General features: G+C 40.8%; 1 protein-coding gene across 1 annotated transcript in view; it reads left to right on the top strand.

Annotated features, from left to right (window-relative positions):
• Positions 1-638: 638 nt before the first annotated feature.
• Positions 639-17,135, top strand: part of kmt5b (lysine methyltransferase 5B) — a 34,290-nt gene continuing 17,793 nt past the window's right edge. The window contains exons 1-8 of the mRNA XM_079245287.1: positions 639-1,072; positions 2,896-3,148; positions 3,227-3,374; positions 3,451-3,616; positions 3,685-3,794; positions 3,886-4,052; positions 4,142-4,161; positions 4,236-4,372. Of these exons, the coding sequence (XP_079101413.1) occupies positions 2,986-3,148; positions 3,227-3,374; positions 3,451-3,616; positions 3,685-3,794; positions 3,886-4,052; positions 4,142-4,161; positions 4,236-4,372 (911 nt within the window). The 5' untranslated portion in view covers positions 639-1,072; positions 2,896-2,985. The remainder of the gene's footprint in view (positions 1,073-2,895; positions 3,149-3,226; positions 3,375-3,450; positions 3,617-3,684; positions 3,795-3,885; positions 4,053-4,141; positions 4,162-4,235; positions 4,373-17,135) is intronic.

The raw sequence follows: 17,135 nt of genomic DNA, 5'->3' as shown, positions 1-17,135 counted from the left end.
TCCAGGGTCTGTTACAGTTCTGTTCATCAGACCCGGTTCTGCTGCGGTTCTCCACCAGACCCGGGTGTGTCGCGGTTCTGTTCATCAGAACCGGGTCTGCACCTCCACCTCTGGATCCTTTAAGAAGCGTGAAGATGTTTGTTTACGCAGCACTACTTCTATGTACATCCGGGCATCACATACACACACACACACACCAGCAAGTTAATTCACGCATTTTATTAAAAAACCACAGAAAAGTAACAAGGACGTCCAGTCCTCGGGTTCCACGAGGCAGCCTCGCGCTCCGTGCTCCGTTTCGACCCAGATGAACGCACCGGGCGCCGTATGTGTAGGATCTATTTTCTCTCGGAGGGCAGTGCTACGTCGTTCTCTGCCTGTCGGATGTGCCAGGCCGCCATCTTGAATTTTAATGTTGATTTATTTTATTTTATTTATTTTTTTAGAAAATGTGTTTTCTGTGATTTTTTCCCTTTATTTTCCTCCAGGAGGAAAATCTGGACGATTCTGGAGGAGCGCAGTTTAGTTCCGTGGTTGTTTTTACAGACAGGCCTGTGAGTATTTGTGTGTGTGTGTGTGTGTGTGTGTGTGTGTGTGTGTGTGTGTGTGTGTGTGTGTTGTGGACATTTAACGCGTGAAAAGCTCCCTGTCTGCTGTTTACCTGCTAACATCCAGCAGGTTAAACAGCCCCGGCTCCTCGTTGTCCTCTTACAGCCGCTATAGATGCTCCTTCACCGCCTGCAGCGGCTACAGTAGATGTTCTACCCGGATCAGATGTTTTACCCGGATTAAATGTTTTACCCGGATGTCGGCACCAGAACTTCCATTTAGCAGCTTAGCAACAGTTAGCACGCTAGGCTAGCTGTCTGCCTGAGCCGCATTATCCACTGGCTGCCCACTTTCCTTCCATACTGTTATATTAATACGTATCAATATCTGCTGGCTGTCCTAATCATCCTATTGATCGGTGATAGTTCCCAGCGTGGAGGAAAAGCTGTGAAGCACCGTGTTCTTCCTGACGGGAAGCTAAGTTAGCATCCTGCTAAGTTAGCTGCTGCCTGATAACATGACAGTACGTACATGTGGGACACTTCATGTTATTTACGTTTGTTTTTTTACATTAGTTTATTTGTTTATGTGGATGTTCTCTGGTTGTATTCTGTGAGGATTTATTGTGTGGATGTTTAAATATGTGGAAGCCTGTCGGGATGTGGACTTGGTGTTGTCATGTCATTAAATGGCTTCCACGTCCGGGCTGCTTTCTGCGTTAACTTCAGGCTGTTCGGGAGGTTTGCTTGTTTTAAACCACCGCAGCTTGTAGCCGGTGTTTGCTGGCTGCATTCCCTGTGGTTGCTGGTGCTACTGGTGCTGCTGGTGGAGGGTTAGCTTCATGCTAACAGCCAACGGGTGGAGCGGCCACAGCGGTGAAGTCTGTCTGTGATTCGAAGACCAATAGAGACCAAGTCGGGTTTTTTTTTTTTTTTTTTTTAACAAAAAAATTCAGTTAATTATTTATTTATTCTGTATTTATAAAAGTTTTAAGTTGTTTTTTCTTTCTTTATTTATTATTTCACTGCGTACAGACCACCTTCCAACGTACCCGGACGTTTAAAAAAGGAGGAAAGTAAAGGGAAAGCTACATGGTGTTAAATCCAGATGTTTTGATTCTTGCTATTGCTGTGATGTGCTCGGCCTAACATGGACTAGAAACGGGTTTTGGGGGTATTATTGTAGTTATTTCGCCCAGACCAGGTTCTTATTTCACCTGAAGCGACTAGTCTGAGGTATGATACAAAAGCGAACTTCAGCTGTTGTTAGCAAACAATACGAACCAAATCTGGACCTCCAGAACCCGTCCGTGCCCCAGACGTCGATCTGGGCTTCAGTGTCCAGAATCCTGTCCAGAGACGTTTGATTAATGCTCACGTAAGCTTCTCAGCTAACAAGGCGAAGCAATGTTTACATGAGTTATAAACTATATTGGATTCCCTGGAAACGTGCAATAACGTCGCGGTATTCCCATGATGTGTGATCATAAGCTGATGCGATTGTAAAATGGATTGAAGAATAAAGCTGTATTTGTGTGTTTTAGTGGCAGCCAGGTGTGTTCAGGTACACCTGACAGTGAGCGGCTGCAGTGCTCGGAGTGACCGCTGGGTGTCGCTGTAGGATCGCTGCTGCAGCTCAGAGGTCACACAAACGTCATGAGTTCACAATTTACAAGGATCTGTTCAGTCTGTGAACCCTTTAAAGGTCGTGTTTGATAAATAAGTCAGTAGATTCTGTCAGACTGTCTTCCATTAGTTTTAGTCGCCTTCAGGGAAACCTTTCCAGGCTTCCTGGAGGACTTACCAAAGTTCTCTTTGGATGTTTCTACCTTTTTGTTTGGTTTTCTGTCCAGATAATGCCGCGCTGCTTTCATAATGTTGCAATCCCTCCCTCTCTCCCTCAGACTGGTCGGAGTCCAGGTGCTGGGGGAGCCGTCTCTCCATCAGACCTGTTTCTACTGATCTTCAGTCCAGTTCTTGGGTCATGTGACTTCAGCCCTTTCTGGCTTCATTGCAGTCACGTTTCCATGGAAACTGTTTCTGACGAGGCTTCAGCCAACAGATGAATCAGCTGAGATGGCCTCTGATCCTTGTTCAGGTCTAGGAGCTGAAACGGGTCTGTTGTGTATCGACACCAGTCTGCTTCATCGTGGAGTTCAGAGATGTTTTATCTGCCTGACTGATTCATCAGCCAGATCAAAGTTCCTCTTGAACTAGTCCGATATCGGGACCAGAAATGATGGAAAGATTTTAAGAAAGCTGAAGAACTGATACAGTCCACATTGAAGTGGATCAGAACCTTTCAGTGTTGGATGTCGCTGATTCACGTTTTCTCTTCTTCCTTTAGCTTCTCTGACTCCAGGCTCCCGTCTTCCCCACTCGAGAGCGACTCTTCATCTCGGAGACTAAATGCAACTGGACCAGGGGGCTTGTGGGCATGAAGTGGCTGGGCGAATCCAAGAACATGGTATTAAATGGCAGACGGCAAGGAAACAAGTTGACCGGCGAGCAACCCGTGAACCAGACGCGCTCTCAGCATCAACAGCGGGCGTCGCTGCGCCACAGCAAAACTCACCCGAGGAGCCGAAGATGTAGCCGCAGTGAGTCTGGATCAGCGCTGCTGTCCAGCCTCTTCAGGAGGCGGGTCTTTCACGGCGGTCTGTGTGCGGTTCTTACAGGGTGTAACGGAGCCGGTCTGGAGGCGGAGAGGCGCTACGTGCCCTCCTCAGGAATGACGGCCAAGGAGCTGTGTGAGAACGACGATCTCACCACCAGCCTCATCCTGGATCCGTATCTGGGCTTTCAGACTCATAAGATGAACACCAGGTGGGCTTCCCGCCGGCTCGGTCGCTTTCTGCTGATTCATACCTGCGACGCTAATGTTTGGAAATCTTCCTGACAGGTTTCGACCCATCAAAGGACGACAGGAAGAGCTGAAAGAAATCATCGAGCGCTTCAAGAAGCATGACAACTTGGAGAAGGCGTTCAGAGCCCTGACGTCCGGAGATTGGTGTCGGAACCTCTTCCTGCACAAGTCCAAGGCTCAAGAAAAGCTCTTCAAGCAGCATGTAAATGGCTAGCTGTTGACCTGTTGGTCGTTTGCAAACTTCAGACTCTAACTGCCCGTTTCCCACAGGTGTTTGTTTACCTGCGGATGTTCGCCACTGACAGTGGCTTCGAGATTCTGCCCTGCAACCGCTACTCGTCCGAGCAGAACGGAGCGAAGATCGTGGCAACGAAGGAGTGGTGAGGACTTCCTGCTGAGTTTCCTGACAAGAGGTGGCGGATCTGGACGGCGGTCGCGTCAACCAACCTCTCTGCTGCTTCTTCTCTGCAGGAAGAGAAACGATAAGATCGAGTACCTGGTGGGCTGCATCGCCGAGCTGTCGGAGAGCGAGGAGAACCTGCTGCTGCGACACGGCGAGAATGACTTCAGCGTCATGTACTCCACACGCAAGAACTGCGCACAGCTGTGGCTCGGCCCCGCTGCATTCATCAATCACGGTATTAGTTCATCGCTGATCAGCTGGGACACGTGTTGAGCTAAAGCTCTGATTCAGACACTAACCGGGTTTTCGTTTGTTTTCATTTAGATTGTCGGCCAAACTGCAAGGTAACCTGCTGCAAACGTTTCACTGTTCCAACCTGGAAACTGTGAGTGTCTGACGGGGATTAATGTGGTTTCAGTTTGTGTCGACGGGACGAGACACGGCCTGCGTCAAGGTCCTGAGGGACATCGAACCGGGAGAGGAAATCTCCTGTTACTATGGAGACGGCTTCTTTGGGGAAAACAACGAATATTGTGAATGCTACACATGTGAGAGGTGAGTCGACAATGAAGGTAATTCCGATGTCGAGTTACAACACCTTGACTCGTTTAAAAGAAATAAAGGTAATACTCCTGAACATCAGCTAAAAATGGGTAAAATACTGCTGCAGTTTAGCTAAAAACAGCTAAAATAACGCTAAAGTGCAGCTAAAAGTGGCTAACACACCACTAATGTTCAGCAAAAACGGGTTTAAACACTGCTGAACTTCAGCTAAAAACGGCTAAAATACCGCTGCAGTTCAGCTAAAATGGCTAAAATACCACTGAACTAATGCTTAAAAAAAATGCTTAAATACCACAGAACCGATGCTAAAAATGGCTAAAATACTGCTGAAGTGCAGCTAAAAACGGCTAAAATGCTGCTGAACTTCAGCTAAAAACGACTAAAATACTGCTGAACTTCAGCTAAAAATGGCTAAAATACTCCTGAACTTCAGCTAAAAATGGCTAAAATGCTGCTGAACTTCAGCTAAAAATGGCTAAAATGCTGCTGAACTTCAGCTAAAAATGGCTAAAATGCTGCTGAACTTCAGCTAAAAATGGCTAAAATACTGCTGAACTTCAGCTAAAAATGGCTAAAATACTGCTGAACTTCAGCTAAAAATGGCTAAAATACTGCTGAACTTCAGCTAAAAATGGCTAAAATACTGCTGAAGTGCAGCTAAAAACGGCTAAAATGCTGCTGAACTTCAGCTAAAAATGGCTAAAATGCTGCTGAACTTCAGCTAAAAATGGCTAAAATACTGCTGAAGTGCAGCTAAAAACGGCTAAAATGCTGCTGAAGTGCAGCTAAAAACGGCTAAAATGCTGCTGAAGTGCAGCTAAAAACGGCTAAAATGCTGCTGAACTTCAGCTAAAAATGGCTAAAATGCTGCTGAAGTGCAGCTAAAAACGGCAAAAATACTGCTGAAGTGCCGCTAAAAATGGCTAAAATACTGCTGAACTTCACCTAAAAATGGCTAAAATACTGCTGAACTTCAGCTAAAAATGGCTAAAATACTGCTGAACTTCAGCTAAAAATGGCTAAAATACTGCTGAACTTCAGCTAAAAATGGCTAAAATACTGCTGAACTTCAGCTAAAAACGGCTAAAATGCTGCTGAAGTGCAGCTAAAAACGGCTAAAATGCTGCTGAAGTGCAGCTAAAAACGGCTAAAATGCTGCTGAAGTGCAGCTAAAAACGGCTAAAATGCTGCTGAAGTGCAGCTAAAAACGGCTAAAATGCTGCTGAAGTGCAGCTAAAAACGGCTAAAATGCTGCTGAACTTCAGCTAAAAATGGCTAAAATACTGCTGAAGTGCCGCTAAAAATGGCTAAAATACTGCTGAACTTCAGCTAAAAATGGCTAAAATACTCCTGAAGTGCAGCCAAAAATGGCTAAAATGCTGCTGAACTTCAGCTAAAAATGGCTAAAATGCTGCTGAAGTGCCGCTAAAAATGGCTAAAATACTGCTGAACTTCAGCTAAAAATGGCTAAAATACTGCTGAAGTGCAGCTAAAAATGGCTAAAATGCTGCTGAACTTCAGCTAAAAATGGCTAAAATGCTGCTGAACTTCAGCTAAAAATGGCTAAAATGCTGCTGAACTTCAGCTAAAAATGGCTAAAATACTGCTGAAGTGCAGCTAAAAACGGCTAAAATGCTGCTGAAGTGCAGCTAAAAACGGCTAAAATGCTGCTGAACTTCAGGTAAAAACGGCTAAAATACTGCTGAAGTGCAGCTAAAAATGGCTAAAATACTGCTGAACTTCAGCTAAAAATGGCTAAAATACTGCTGAACTTCAGCTAAAAATGGCTAAAATACTGCTGAACTTCAGCTAAAAACGGCTAAAATGCTGCTGAACTTCAGCAAAAAATGGCTAAAATACTGCTGAAGTGCAGCTAAAAGCGACTAAAATACTGCTGAAGTGCCGCTAAAAACGACTAAAATACTGCTGAAGTGCCGCTAAAAATGGCTAAAATACTGCTGAACTTCAGCTAAAAATGGCTAAAATACTGCTGAACTTCAGCTAAAAATGGCTAAAATACTGCTGAACTTCAGCTAAAAATGGCTAAAATACTGCTGAACTGCAGCTAAAAACGGCTAAAATACTGCTGAAGTGCCGCTAAAAATGGCTAAAATACTGCTGAACTTCAGCTAAAAATGGCTAAAATGCTGCTGAACTTCAGGTAAAAACGGCTAAAATGCTGCTGAACTTCAGGTAAAAACGGCTAAAATGCTGCTGAAGTGCAGCTAAAAATGGCTAAAATACTGCTGAACTTCAGCTAAAAATGGCTAAAATGCTGGTGAACTTCAGCTAAAAATGGCTAAAATACTGCTGAACTTCAGCTAAAAATGGCTAAAATGCTGCTGAACTTCAGCTAAAAATGGCTAAAATGCTGCTGAACTTCAGCTAAAAATGGCTAAAATACTGCTGAACTTCAGCTAAAAATGGCTAAAATGCTGCTGAACTTCAGCTAAAAATGGCTAAAATGCTGCTGAACTTCAGCTAAAAACGACTAAAATACTGCTGAAGTGCAGCTAAAAACGACTAAAATACTGCAGAAGTGCCGCTAAAAATGGCTAAAATACTGCTGAACTTCAGCTAAAAATGGCTAAAATACTGCTGAACTTCAGCTAAAAATGGCTAAAATGCTGCTGAACTTCAGCTAAAAATGGCTAAAATTCAGCTAAAAATGGCTAAAATACTGCTGAACTTCAGCTAAAAACGGCTAAAATGCTGCTGACCTTCACCTAAAAATGGCTAAAATACTGCTGAAGTGCAGCTAAAAACGGCTAAAATACTGCTGAAGTGCAGCTAAAAACGGCTAAAATACTGCTGAAGTGCAGCTAAAAACGGCTAAAATACTGCTGAAGTGCAGCTAAAAACGGCTAAAATACTGCTGAAGTGCAGCTAAAAACGGCTAAAATGCTGCTGAACTTCAGCTAAAAATGGCTAAATACTGCTGAACTTCAGCTAAAAACGGCTAAAATACTGCTGAAGTGCCGCTAAAAATGGCTAAAATACTGCTGAACTTCAGCTAAAAATGGCTAAAATGCTGCTGAACTTCAGCTAAAAATGGCTAAAATGCTGCTGAACTTCAGCTAAAAATGGCTAAAATACTGCTGAAGTGCAGCTAAAAACGGCTAAAATACTGCTGAACTTCAGCTAAAAATGGCTAAAATACTGCTGAACTTCAGCTAAAAATGGCTAAAATGCTGCTGAACTTCAGCTAAAAATGGCTAAAATGCTGCTGAACTTCAGCTAAAAATGGCTAAAATACTGCTGAAGTGCAGCTAAAAATGGCTAAAATGCTGCTGAAGTGCAGCTAAAAACGGCTAAAATGCTGCTGAACTTCAGGTAAAAACGGCTAAAATACTGCTGAAGTGCAGCTAAAAATGGCTAAAATACTGCTGAACTTCAGCTAAAAATGGCTAAAATACTGCTGAACTTCAGCTAAAAACGGCTAAAATGCTGCTGAACTTCAGCAAAAAATGGCTAAAATACTGCTGAAGTGCAGCTAAAAGCGACTAAAATACTGCTGAAGTGCCGCTAAAAACGACTAAAATACTGCTGAAGTGCCGCTAAAAATGGCTAAAATACTGCTGAACTTCAGCTAAAAATGGCTAAAATACTGCTGAACTTCAGCTAAAAATGGCTAAAATACTGCTGAACTTCAGCTAAAAATGGCTAAAATACTGCTGAACTGCAGCTAAAAACGGCTAAAATACTGCTGAAGTGCCGCTAAAAATGGCTAAAATACTGCTGAACTTCAGCTAAAAATGGCTAAAATGCTGCTGAACTTCAGGTAAAAACGGCTAAAATGCTGCTGAACTTCAGGTAAAAACGGCTAAAATACTGCTGAAGTGCAGCTAAAAATGGCTAAAATACTGCTGAACTTCAGCTAAAAATGGCTAAAATGCTGCTGAACTTCAGCTAAAAATGGCTAAAATTCAGCTAAAAATGGCTAAAATACTGCTGAACTTCAGCTAAAAACGGCTAAAATGCTGCTGACCTTCACCTAAAAATGGCTAAAATACTGCTGAAGTGCAGCTAAAAACGGCTAAAATACTGCTGAAGTGCAGCTAAAAACGGCTAAAATACTGCTGAAGTGCAGCTAAAAACGGCTAAAATACTGCTGAAGTGCAGCTAAAAACGGCTAAAATACTGCTGAAGTGCAGCTAAAAACGGCTAAAATGCTGCTGAACTTCAGCTAAAAATGGCTAAATACTGCTGAACTTCAGCTAAAAACGGCTAAAATACTGCTGAAGTGCCGCTAAAAATGGCTAAAATACTGCTGAACTTCAGCTAAAAATGGCTAAAATGCTGCTGAACTTCAGCTAAAAATGGCTAAAATGCTGCTGAACTTCAGCTAAAAATGGCTAAAATACTGCTGAAGTGCAGCTAAAAACGGCTAAAATACTGCTGAACTTCAGCTAAAAATGGCTAAAATACTGCTGAACTTCAGCTAAAAATGGCTAAAATGCTGCTGAACTTCAGCTAAAAATGGCTAAAATGCTGCTGAACTTCAGCTAAAAATGGCTAAAATACTGCTGAAGTGCAGCTAAAAATGGCTAAAATACTGCTGAAGTGCAGCTAAAAACGACTAAAATGCTGAACTTCAGCTAAAACTGGCTAAAATACTGCTGAACTTCAGGTAAAAATGGCTAAAATACTGCTGAAGTGCGGCTAAAATACTGCTGAACTTCAGCTAAAAATGGCTAAAATGCTGCCGAAGTGCAGCTAAAAACGGCAAAAATACTGCTGAAGTGCCGCTAAAAACGACTAAAATACTGCTGAAGTGCCGCTAAAAATGGCTAAAATACTGCTGAACTTCAGCTAAAAATGGCTAAAATACTGCTGAACTTCAGCTAAAAATGGCTAAAATACTGCTGAACTTCAGCTAAAAATGGCTAAAATACTGCTGAACTGCAGCTAAAAACGGCTAAAATACTGCTGAAGTGCCGCTAAAAATGGCTAAAATACTGCTGAACTTCAGCTAAAAATGGCTAAAATGCTGCTGAACTTCAGGTAAAAACGGCTAAAATGCTGCTGAACTTCAGGTAAAAACGGCTAAAATACTGCTGAAGTGCAGCTAAAAATGGCTAAAATACTGCTGAACTTCAGCTAAAAATGGCTAAAATGCTGCTGAACTTCAGCTAAAAATGGCTAAAATGCTGCTGAACTTCAGCTAAAAATGGCTAAAATGCTGCTGAACTTCAGCTAAAAATGGCTAAAATGCTGCTGAACTTCAGCTAAAAATGGCTAAAATACTGCTGAAGTGCAGCTAAAAACGACTAAAATACTGCAGAAGTGCCGCTAAAAATGGCTAAAATACTGCTGAACTTCAGCTAAAAATGGCTAAAATACTGCTGAACTTCAGCTAAAAATGGCTAAAATGCTGCTGAACTTCAGCTAAAAATGGCTAAAATTCAGCTAAAAATGGCTAAAATGCTGCTGAACTTCAGCTAAAAATGGCTAAAATGCTGCTGAATTGCAGCTAAAAACGGCTAAAATACTGCTGAACTTCAGCTAAAAACGGCTAAAATGCTGCTGACCTTCAGCTAAAAATGGCTAAAATACTGCTGAAGTGCAGCTAAAAACGGCTAAAATACTGCTGAAGTGCAGCTAAAAACGGCTAAAATACTGCTGAAGTGCAGCTAAAAACGGCTAAAATACTGCTGAACGTCAGCTAAAAATGGCTAAAATACTGCTGAAGTGCAGCTAAAAACGGCTAAAATGCTGCTGAACTTGAGCTAAAAATGGCTAAAATACTGCTGAAGTGCAGCTAAAAATGGCTAAAATACTGCTGAAGTGCAGCTAAAAACGACTAAAATGCTGAACTTCAGCTAAAACTGGCTAAAATACTGCTGAACTTCAGGTAAAAATGGCTAAAATACTGCTGAAGTGCGGCTAAAATACTGCTGAACTTCAGCTAAAAATGGCTAAAATGCTGCTGAAGTGCAGCTAAAAACGGCAAAAATACTGCTGAAGTGCCGCTAAAAATGGCTAAAATACTGCTGAACTTCAGCTAAAAATGGCTAAAATACTGCTGAACTTCAGCTAAAAATGGCTAAAATACTGCTGAACTTCAGCTAAAAATGGCTAAAATACTGCTGAACTTCAGCTAAAAATGGCTAAAATACTGCTGAACTTCAGCTAAAAACGGCTAAAATGCTGCGTAAGTGCAGCTAAAAACGGCTAAAATGCTGCTGAAGTGCAGCTAAAAACGGCTAAAATGCTGCTGAAGTGCAGCTAAAAACGGCTAAAATGCTGCTGAAGTGCAGCTAAAAACGGCTAAAATGCTGCTGAAGTGCAGCTAAAAACGGCTAAAATGCTGCTGAACTTCAGCTAAAAATGGCTAAAATACTGCTGAAGTGCCGCTAAAAATGGCTAAAATACTGCTGAACTTCAGCTAAAAATGGCTAAAATACTCCTGAAGTGCAGCTAAAAATGGCTAAAATGCTGCTGAACTTCAGCTAAAAATGGCTAAAATGCTGCTGAAGTGCCGCTAAAAATGGCTAAAATACTGCTGAACTTCAGCTAAAAATGGCTAAAATACTGCTGAAGTGCAGCTAAAAATGGCTAAAATGCTGCTGAACTTCAGCTAAAAATGGCTAAAATGCTGCTGAACTTCAGCTAAAAATGGCTAAAATGCTGCTGAACTTCAGCTAAAAATGGCTAAAATGCTGCTGAACTTCAGCTAAAAATGGCTAAAATACTGCTGAAGTGCAGCTAAAAACGGCTAAAATGCTGCTGAAGTGCAGCTAAAAACGGCTAAAATGCTGCTGAACTTCAGGTAAAAACGGCTAAAATACTGCTGAAGTGCAGCTAAAAATGGCTAAAATACTGCTGAACTTCAGCTAAAAATGGCTAAAATACTGCTGAACTTCAGCTAAAAACGGCTAAAATGCTGCTGAACTTCAGCAAAAAATGGCTAAAATACTGCTGAAGTGCAGCTAAAAGCGACTAAAATACTGCTGAAGTGCCGCTAAAAACGACTAAAATACTGCTGAAGTGCCGCTAAAAATGGCTAAAATACTGCTGAACTTCAGCTAAAAATGGCTAAAATACTGCTGAACTTCAGCTAAAAATGGCTAAAATACTGCTGAACTTCAGCTAAAAATGGCTAAAATACTGCTGAACTGCAGCTAAAAACGGCTAAAATACTGCTGAAGTGCCGCTAAAAATGGCTAAAATACTGCTGAACTTCAGCTAAAAATGGCTAAAATGCTGCTGAACTTCAGGTAAAAACGGCTAAAATGCTGCTGAACTTCAGGTAAAAACGGCTAAAATGCTGCTGAAGTGCAGCTAAAAATGGCTAAAATACTGCTGAACTTCAGCTAAAAATGGCTAAAATGCTGCTGAACTTCAGCTAAAAATGGCTAAAATACTGCTGAACTTCAGCTAAAAATGGCTAAAATGCTGCTGAACTTCAGCTAAAAATGGCTAAAATGCTGCTGAACTTCAGCTAAAAATGGCTAAAATACTGCTGAACTTCAGCTAAAAATGGCTAAAATGCTGCTGAACTTCAGCTAAAAATGGCTAAAATACTGCTGAAGTGCAGCTAAAAACGACTAAAATACTGCAGAAGTGCCGCTAAAAATGGCTAAAATACTGCTGAACTTCAGCTAAAAATGGCTAAAATACTGCTGAACTTCAGCTAAAAATGGCTAAAATGCTGCTGAACTTCAGCTAAAAATGGCTAAAATTCAGCTAAAAATGGCTAAAATACTGCTGAACTTCAGCTAAAAACGGCTAAAATGCTGCTGACCTTCACCTAAAAATGGCTAAAATACTGCTGAAGTGCAGCTAAAAACGGCTAAAATACTGCTGAAGTGCAGCTAAAAACGGCTAAAATACTGCTGAAGTGCAGCTAAAAACGGCTAAAATACTGCTGAAGTGCAGCTAAAAACGGCTAAAATACTGCTGAAGTGCAGCTAAAAACGGCTAAAATACTGCTGAAGTGCAGCTAAAAACGGCTAAAATACTGCTGAAGTGCAGCTAAAAACGGCTAAAATGCTGCTGAACTTCAGCTAAAAATGGCTAAATACTGCTGAACTTCAGCTAAAAACGGCTAAAATACTGCTGAAGTGCCGCTAAAAATGGCTAAAATACTGCTGAACTTCAGCTAAAAATGGCTAAAATGCTGCTGAACTTCAGCTAAAAATGGCTAAAATGCTGCTGAACTTCAGCTAAAAATGGCTAAAATACTGCTGAAGTGCAGCTAAAAACGGCTAAAATACTGCTGAACTTCAGCTAAAAATGGCTAAAATACTGCTGAACTTCAGCTAAAAATGGCTAAAATGCTGCTGAACTTCAGCTAAAAATGGCTAAAATGCTGCTGAACTTCAGCTAAAAATGGCTAAAATACTGCTGAAGTGCAGCTAAAAATGGCTAAAATGCTGCTGAAGTGCAGCTAAAAACGGCTAAAATGCTGCTGAACTTCAGGTTAAAACGGCTAAAATACTGCTGAAGTGCAGCTAAAAATGGCTAAAATACTGCTGAACTTCAGCTAAAAATGGCTAAAATACTGCTGAACTTCAGCTAAAAACGGCTAAAATGCTGCTGAACTTCAGCAAAAAATGGCTAAAATACTGCTGAAGTGCAGCTAAAAGCGACTAAAATACTGCTGAAGTGCCGCTAAAAACGACTAAAATACTGCTGAAGTGCCGCTAAAAACGACTAAAATACTGCTGAAGTGCCGCTAAAAATGGCTAAAATACTGCTGAACTTCAGCTAAAAATGGCTAAAATACTGCTGAACTTCAGCTAAAAATGGCTAAAATACTGCTGAACTTCAGCTAAAAATGGCTAAAATACTGCTGAACTGCAGCTAAAAACGGCTAAAATACTGCTGAAGTGCCGCTAAAAATGGCTAAAATACTGCTGAACTTCAGCTAAAAATGGCTAAAATGCTGCTGAACTTCAGGTAAAAACGGCTAAAATGCTGCTGAACTTCAGGTAAAAACGGCTAAAATACTGCTGAAGTGCAGCTAAAAATGGCTAAAATACTGCTGAACTTCAGCTAAAAATGGCTAAAATGCTGCTGAACTTCAGCTAAAAATGGCTAAAATGCTGCTGAACTTCAGCTAAAAATGGCTAAAATGCTGCTGAACTTCAGCTAAAAATGGCTAAAATGCTGCTGAACTTCAGCTAAAAATGGCTAAAATGCTGCTGAACTTCAGCTAAAAATGGCTAAAATACTGCTGAAGTGCAGCTAAAAACGACTAAATTACTGCAGAAGTGCCGCTAAAAATGGCTAAAATACTGCTGAACTTCAGCTAAAAATGGCTAAAATACTGCTGAACTTCAGCTAAAAATGGCTAAAATGCTGCTGAACTTCAGCTAAAAATGGCTAAAATTCAGCTAAAAATGGCTAAAATGCTGCTGAACTTCAGCTAAAAATGGCTAAAATGCTGCTGAATTGCAGCTAAAAATGGCTAAAATACTGCTGAACTTCAGCTAAAAACGGCTAAAATGCTGCTGACCTTCAGCTAAAAATGGCTAAAATACTGCTGAAGTGCAGCTAAAAACGGCTAAAATACTGCTGAAGTGCAGCTAAAAACGGCTAAAATACTGCTGAAGTGCAGCTAAAAACGGCTAAAATACTGCTGAACGTCAGCTAAAAATGGCTAAAATGCTGCTGAACTTCAGCTAAAAATGGCTAAAATACTGCTGAAGTGCAGCTAAAAACGGCTAAAATACTGCTGAAGTGCCGCTAAAAATGGCTAAAATACTGCTGAACTTCAGCTAAAAACGGCTAAAATACTGCTGAACTTCAGCTAAAAATGGCTAAAATACTGCTGAAGTGCAGCTAAAAACGGCTAAAATACTGCTGAACTTCAGCTAAAAATGGCTAAAATACTGCTGAACTTCAGCTAAAAATGGCAAAAATGCTGCTGAACTTCAGCTAAAAATGGCTAAGATACTGCTGAAGTGCAGCTAAAAATGGCTAAGATACTGCTGAACTTCAGCTAAAAATGGCTAAAATACTGCTGAAGTGCAGCTAAAAACGGCTAAAATGCTGCTGAACTTCAGCTAAAAATGGCTAAAATACTGCTGAAGTGCAGCTAAAAACGGCTAAAATACTGCTGAAGTGCCGCTAAAAATGGCTAAAATACTGCTGAAGTGCCGCTAAAAATGGCTAAAATGCGGCTGAACTTCAGCTAAAAATGGCTAAAATGCTGCTGAACTTCAGCTAAAAATGGCTAAAATACTGCTGAAGTGCAGCTAAAAACGGCTAAAATACTGCTGAACTTCAGCTAAAAATGGCTAAAATGCTGCTGAACTTCAGCTAAAAATGGCTAAAATACTGCTGAAGTGCAGCTAAAAACGGCTAAAATGCTGCTGAACTTCAGCTAAAAATGGCTAAAATACTGCTGAAGTGCAGCTAAAAACGGCTAAAATACTCCTGAAGTGCAGCTAAAAACGGCTAAAATACTGCTGAACGTCAGCTAAAAATGGCTAAAATGCTGCTGAACTTCAGCTAAAAATGGCTAAAATACTGCTGAAGTGCAGCTAAAAACGGCTAAAATGCTGCTGAACTTGAGCTAAAAATGGCTAAAATACTGCTGAACTTCAGCTAAAAACGGCTAAAATGCTGCTGAACTTCAGCTAAAAATGGCTAAAATGCTGCTGAACTTCATCTAAAAATGGCTAAAATACTGCTGAAGTGCAGCTAAAAACGGCTAAAGTACTGCTGAACTTCAGCTAAAAAATGGCTAAAATAATGCTGAAGTGCAGCTAAAAATGGCAAAAATGCTGCTGAACTTCAGCTAAAAATGGCTAAAATACTGCTGAAGTGCAGCTAAAAACGGCTAAAATGCTGCTGAAGTGCCACTAAAAATGGCTAAAATACTGCTGAACTTCAGCTAAAAATGGCTAAAATGCTGCTGAAGTGCAGCTAAAAACGGCTAAAATACTGCTGAACTTCAGCTAAAAATGGCTAAAATGCTGCTGAAGTGCAGCTAAAAACGGCTAAAATACTGCTGAACTTCAGCTAAAAATGGCTAAAATGCTGCTGAAGTGCAGCTAAAAATGGCTAAAATGCTGCTGAACTTGAGCTAAAAATGGCTAAAATACTGCTGAACTTCAGCTAAAAATGGCTAAAATGCTGCTGAACTTCAGCTAAAAATGGCTAAAATGCTGCTGAACTTCAGCTAAAAATGGCTAAAATACTGCTGAAGTGCAGCTAAAAACGGCTAAAGTACTGCTGAACTTCAGCTAAAAATGGCTAAAATGCTGCTGAAGTGCAGCTAAAAATGGCTAAAATACTGCTGAACTTCAGCTAAAAATGGCTAAAATACTGCTGAAGTGCAGCTAAAAACGGCTAAAATACTGCTGAAGTGCCGCTAAAAATGGCTAAAATACTGCTGAACTTCAGCTAAAATGGCAAAAATGCTGCTGAACTTCAGCTAAAAATGGCTAAAATACTGCTGAAGTGCAGCTAAAAACGGCTAAAATACTGCTGAACTTCAGCTAAAAATGGCTAAAATGCTGCTGAAGTGCAGCTAAAAACGGCTAAAATACTGCTGAACTTCAGCTAAAAATGGCTAAAATGCTGCTGAAGTGCAGCTAAAAACGGCTAAAATACTGCTGAACTTCAGCTAAAAATGGCTAAAATACTGCTGAAGTGCAGCTAAAAATGGCTAAAATGCTGCTGAACTTCAGCTAAAAACGGCTAAAATGCTGCTGAACTTCAGGTAAAAATGGCTAAAATACTGCTGAAGTGCAGCTAAAAACGGCTAAAATACTGCTGAACGTCAGCTAAAAATGGCTAAAATGCTGCTGAACTTCAGCTAAAAATGGCAAAAATGCTGCTGAACTTCAGCTAAAAATGGCTAAAATACTGCTGAAGTGCAGCTAAAAACGGCTAAAATACTGCTGAAGTGCAGCTAAAAACGGCTAAAATACTGCTGAAGTGCCGCTAAAAATGGCTAAAATGCTGCTGAACTTCAGCTAAAAACGGCTAAAATACTGCTGAACTTCAGCTAAAAACGGCTAAAATGCTGCTGAACTTCAGCTAAAAACGGCTAAAATGCTGCTGAACTTCTGCTAAAAACGGCTAAAATACTGCTGAACTTCAGCTAAAAACGGCTAAAATGCTGCTGAACTTCAGCTAAAAACAGCTAAAATGCTGCTGAACTTCAGCTAAAAACGGCTAAAATGCTGCTGAACTTCAGCTAAAAACGGCTAAAATGCTGCTGAACTTCAGCTAAAAATGGCTAAAATACTGCTGAACTTCAGCTAAAAACGGCTAAAATGCTGCTGAACTTCAGCTAAAAATGGCTAAAATACTACTGAAGTGCAGCTAAAAAACGGCTAAAATGCTGCTGAACTTCATCTAAAAATGGCTAAAATACTGCTGAAGTGCAGCTAAAAACGGCTAAAATACTGCTGAAGTGCAGCTAAAAACGGCTAAAATACTGCTGAACTTCAGCTAAAAATGGCTAAAATACTGCTGAAGTGCAGCTAAAAACGGCTAAAATACTGCTGAACTTCAGCTAAAAATGGCTAAAATGCTGCTGAACTTCAGCTAAAAACAGCTAAAATGCTGCTGAACTTCAGCTAAAAATGGCTAAAATGCTGCTGAACTTCAGCTAAAAACAGCTAAAATGCTGCTGAACTTCAGCTAAAAATGGCTAAAATGCTGCTGAAGTGCAGCTAAAAATGGCTAAAATGCTGCTGAACTTCAGCTAAAAATGGCTAAAATACTGCTGAACTTCAGCTAAAAATGGCTAAAATACTGCTGAAATGCAGCTAAAAATGGCTAAAATACT

Source organism: Telmatherina bonti, assembly GCF_933228915.1.
Source record: "Telmatherina bonti genome assembly, chromosome: 1".
In the NCBI taxonomy this organism is placed as follows: Eukaryota; Metazoa; Chordata; class Actinopteri; order Atheriniformes; family Telmatherinidae; genus Telmatherina; species Telmatherina bonti.
Note: the sequence above shows the minus strand (reverse complement) of the source record. Positions and strands in the feature narration are given on the sequence as shown.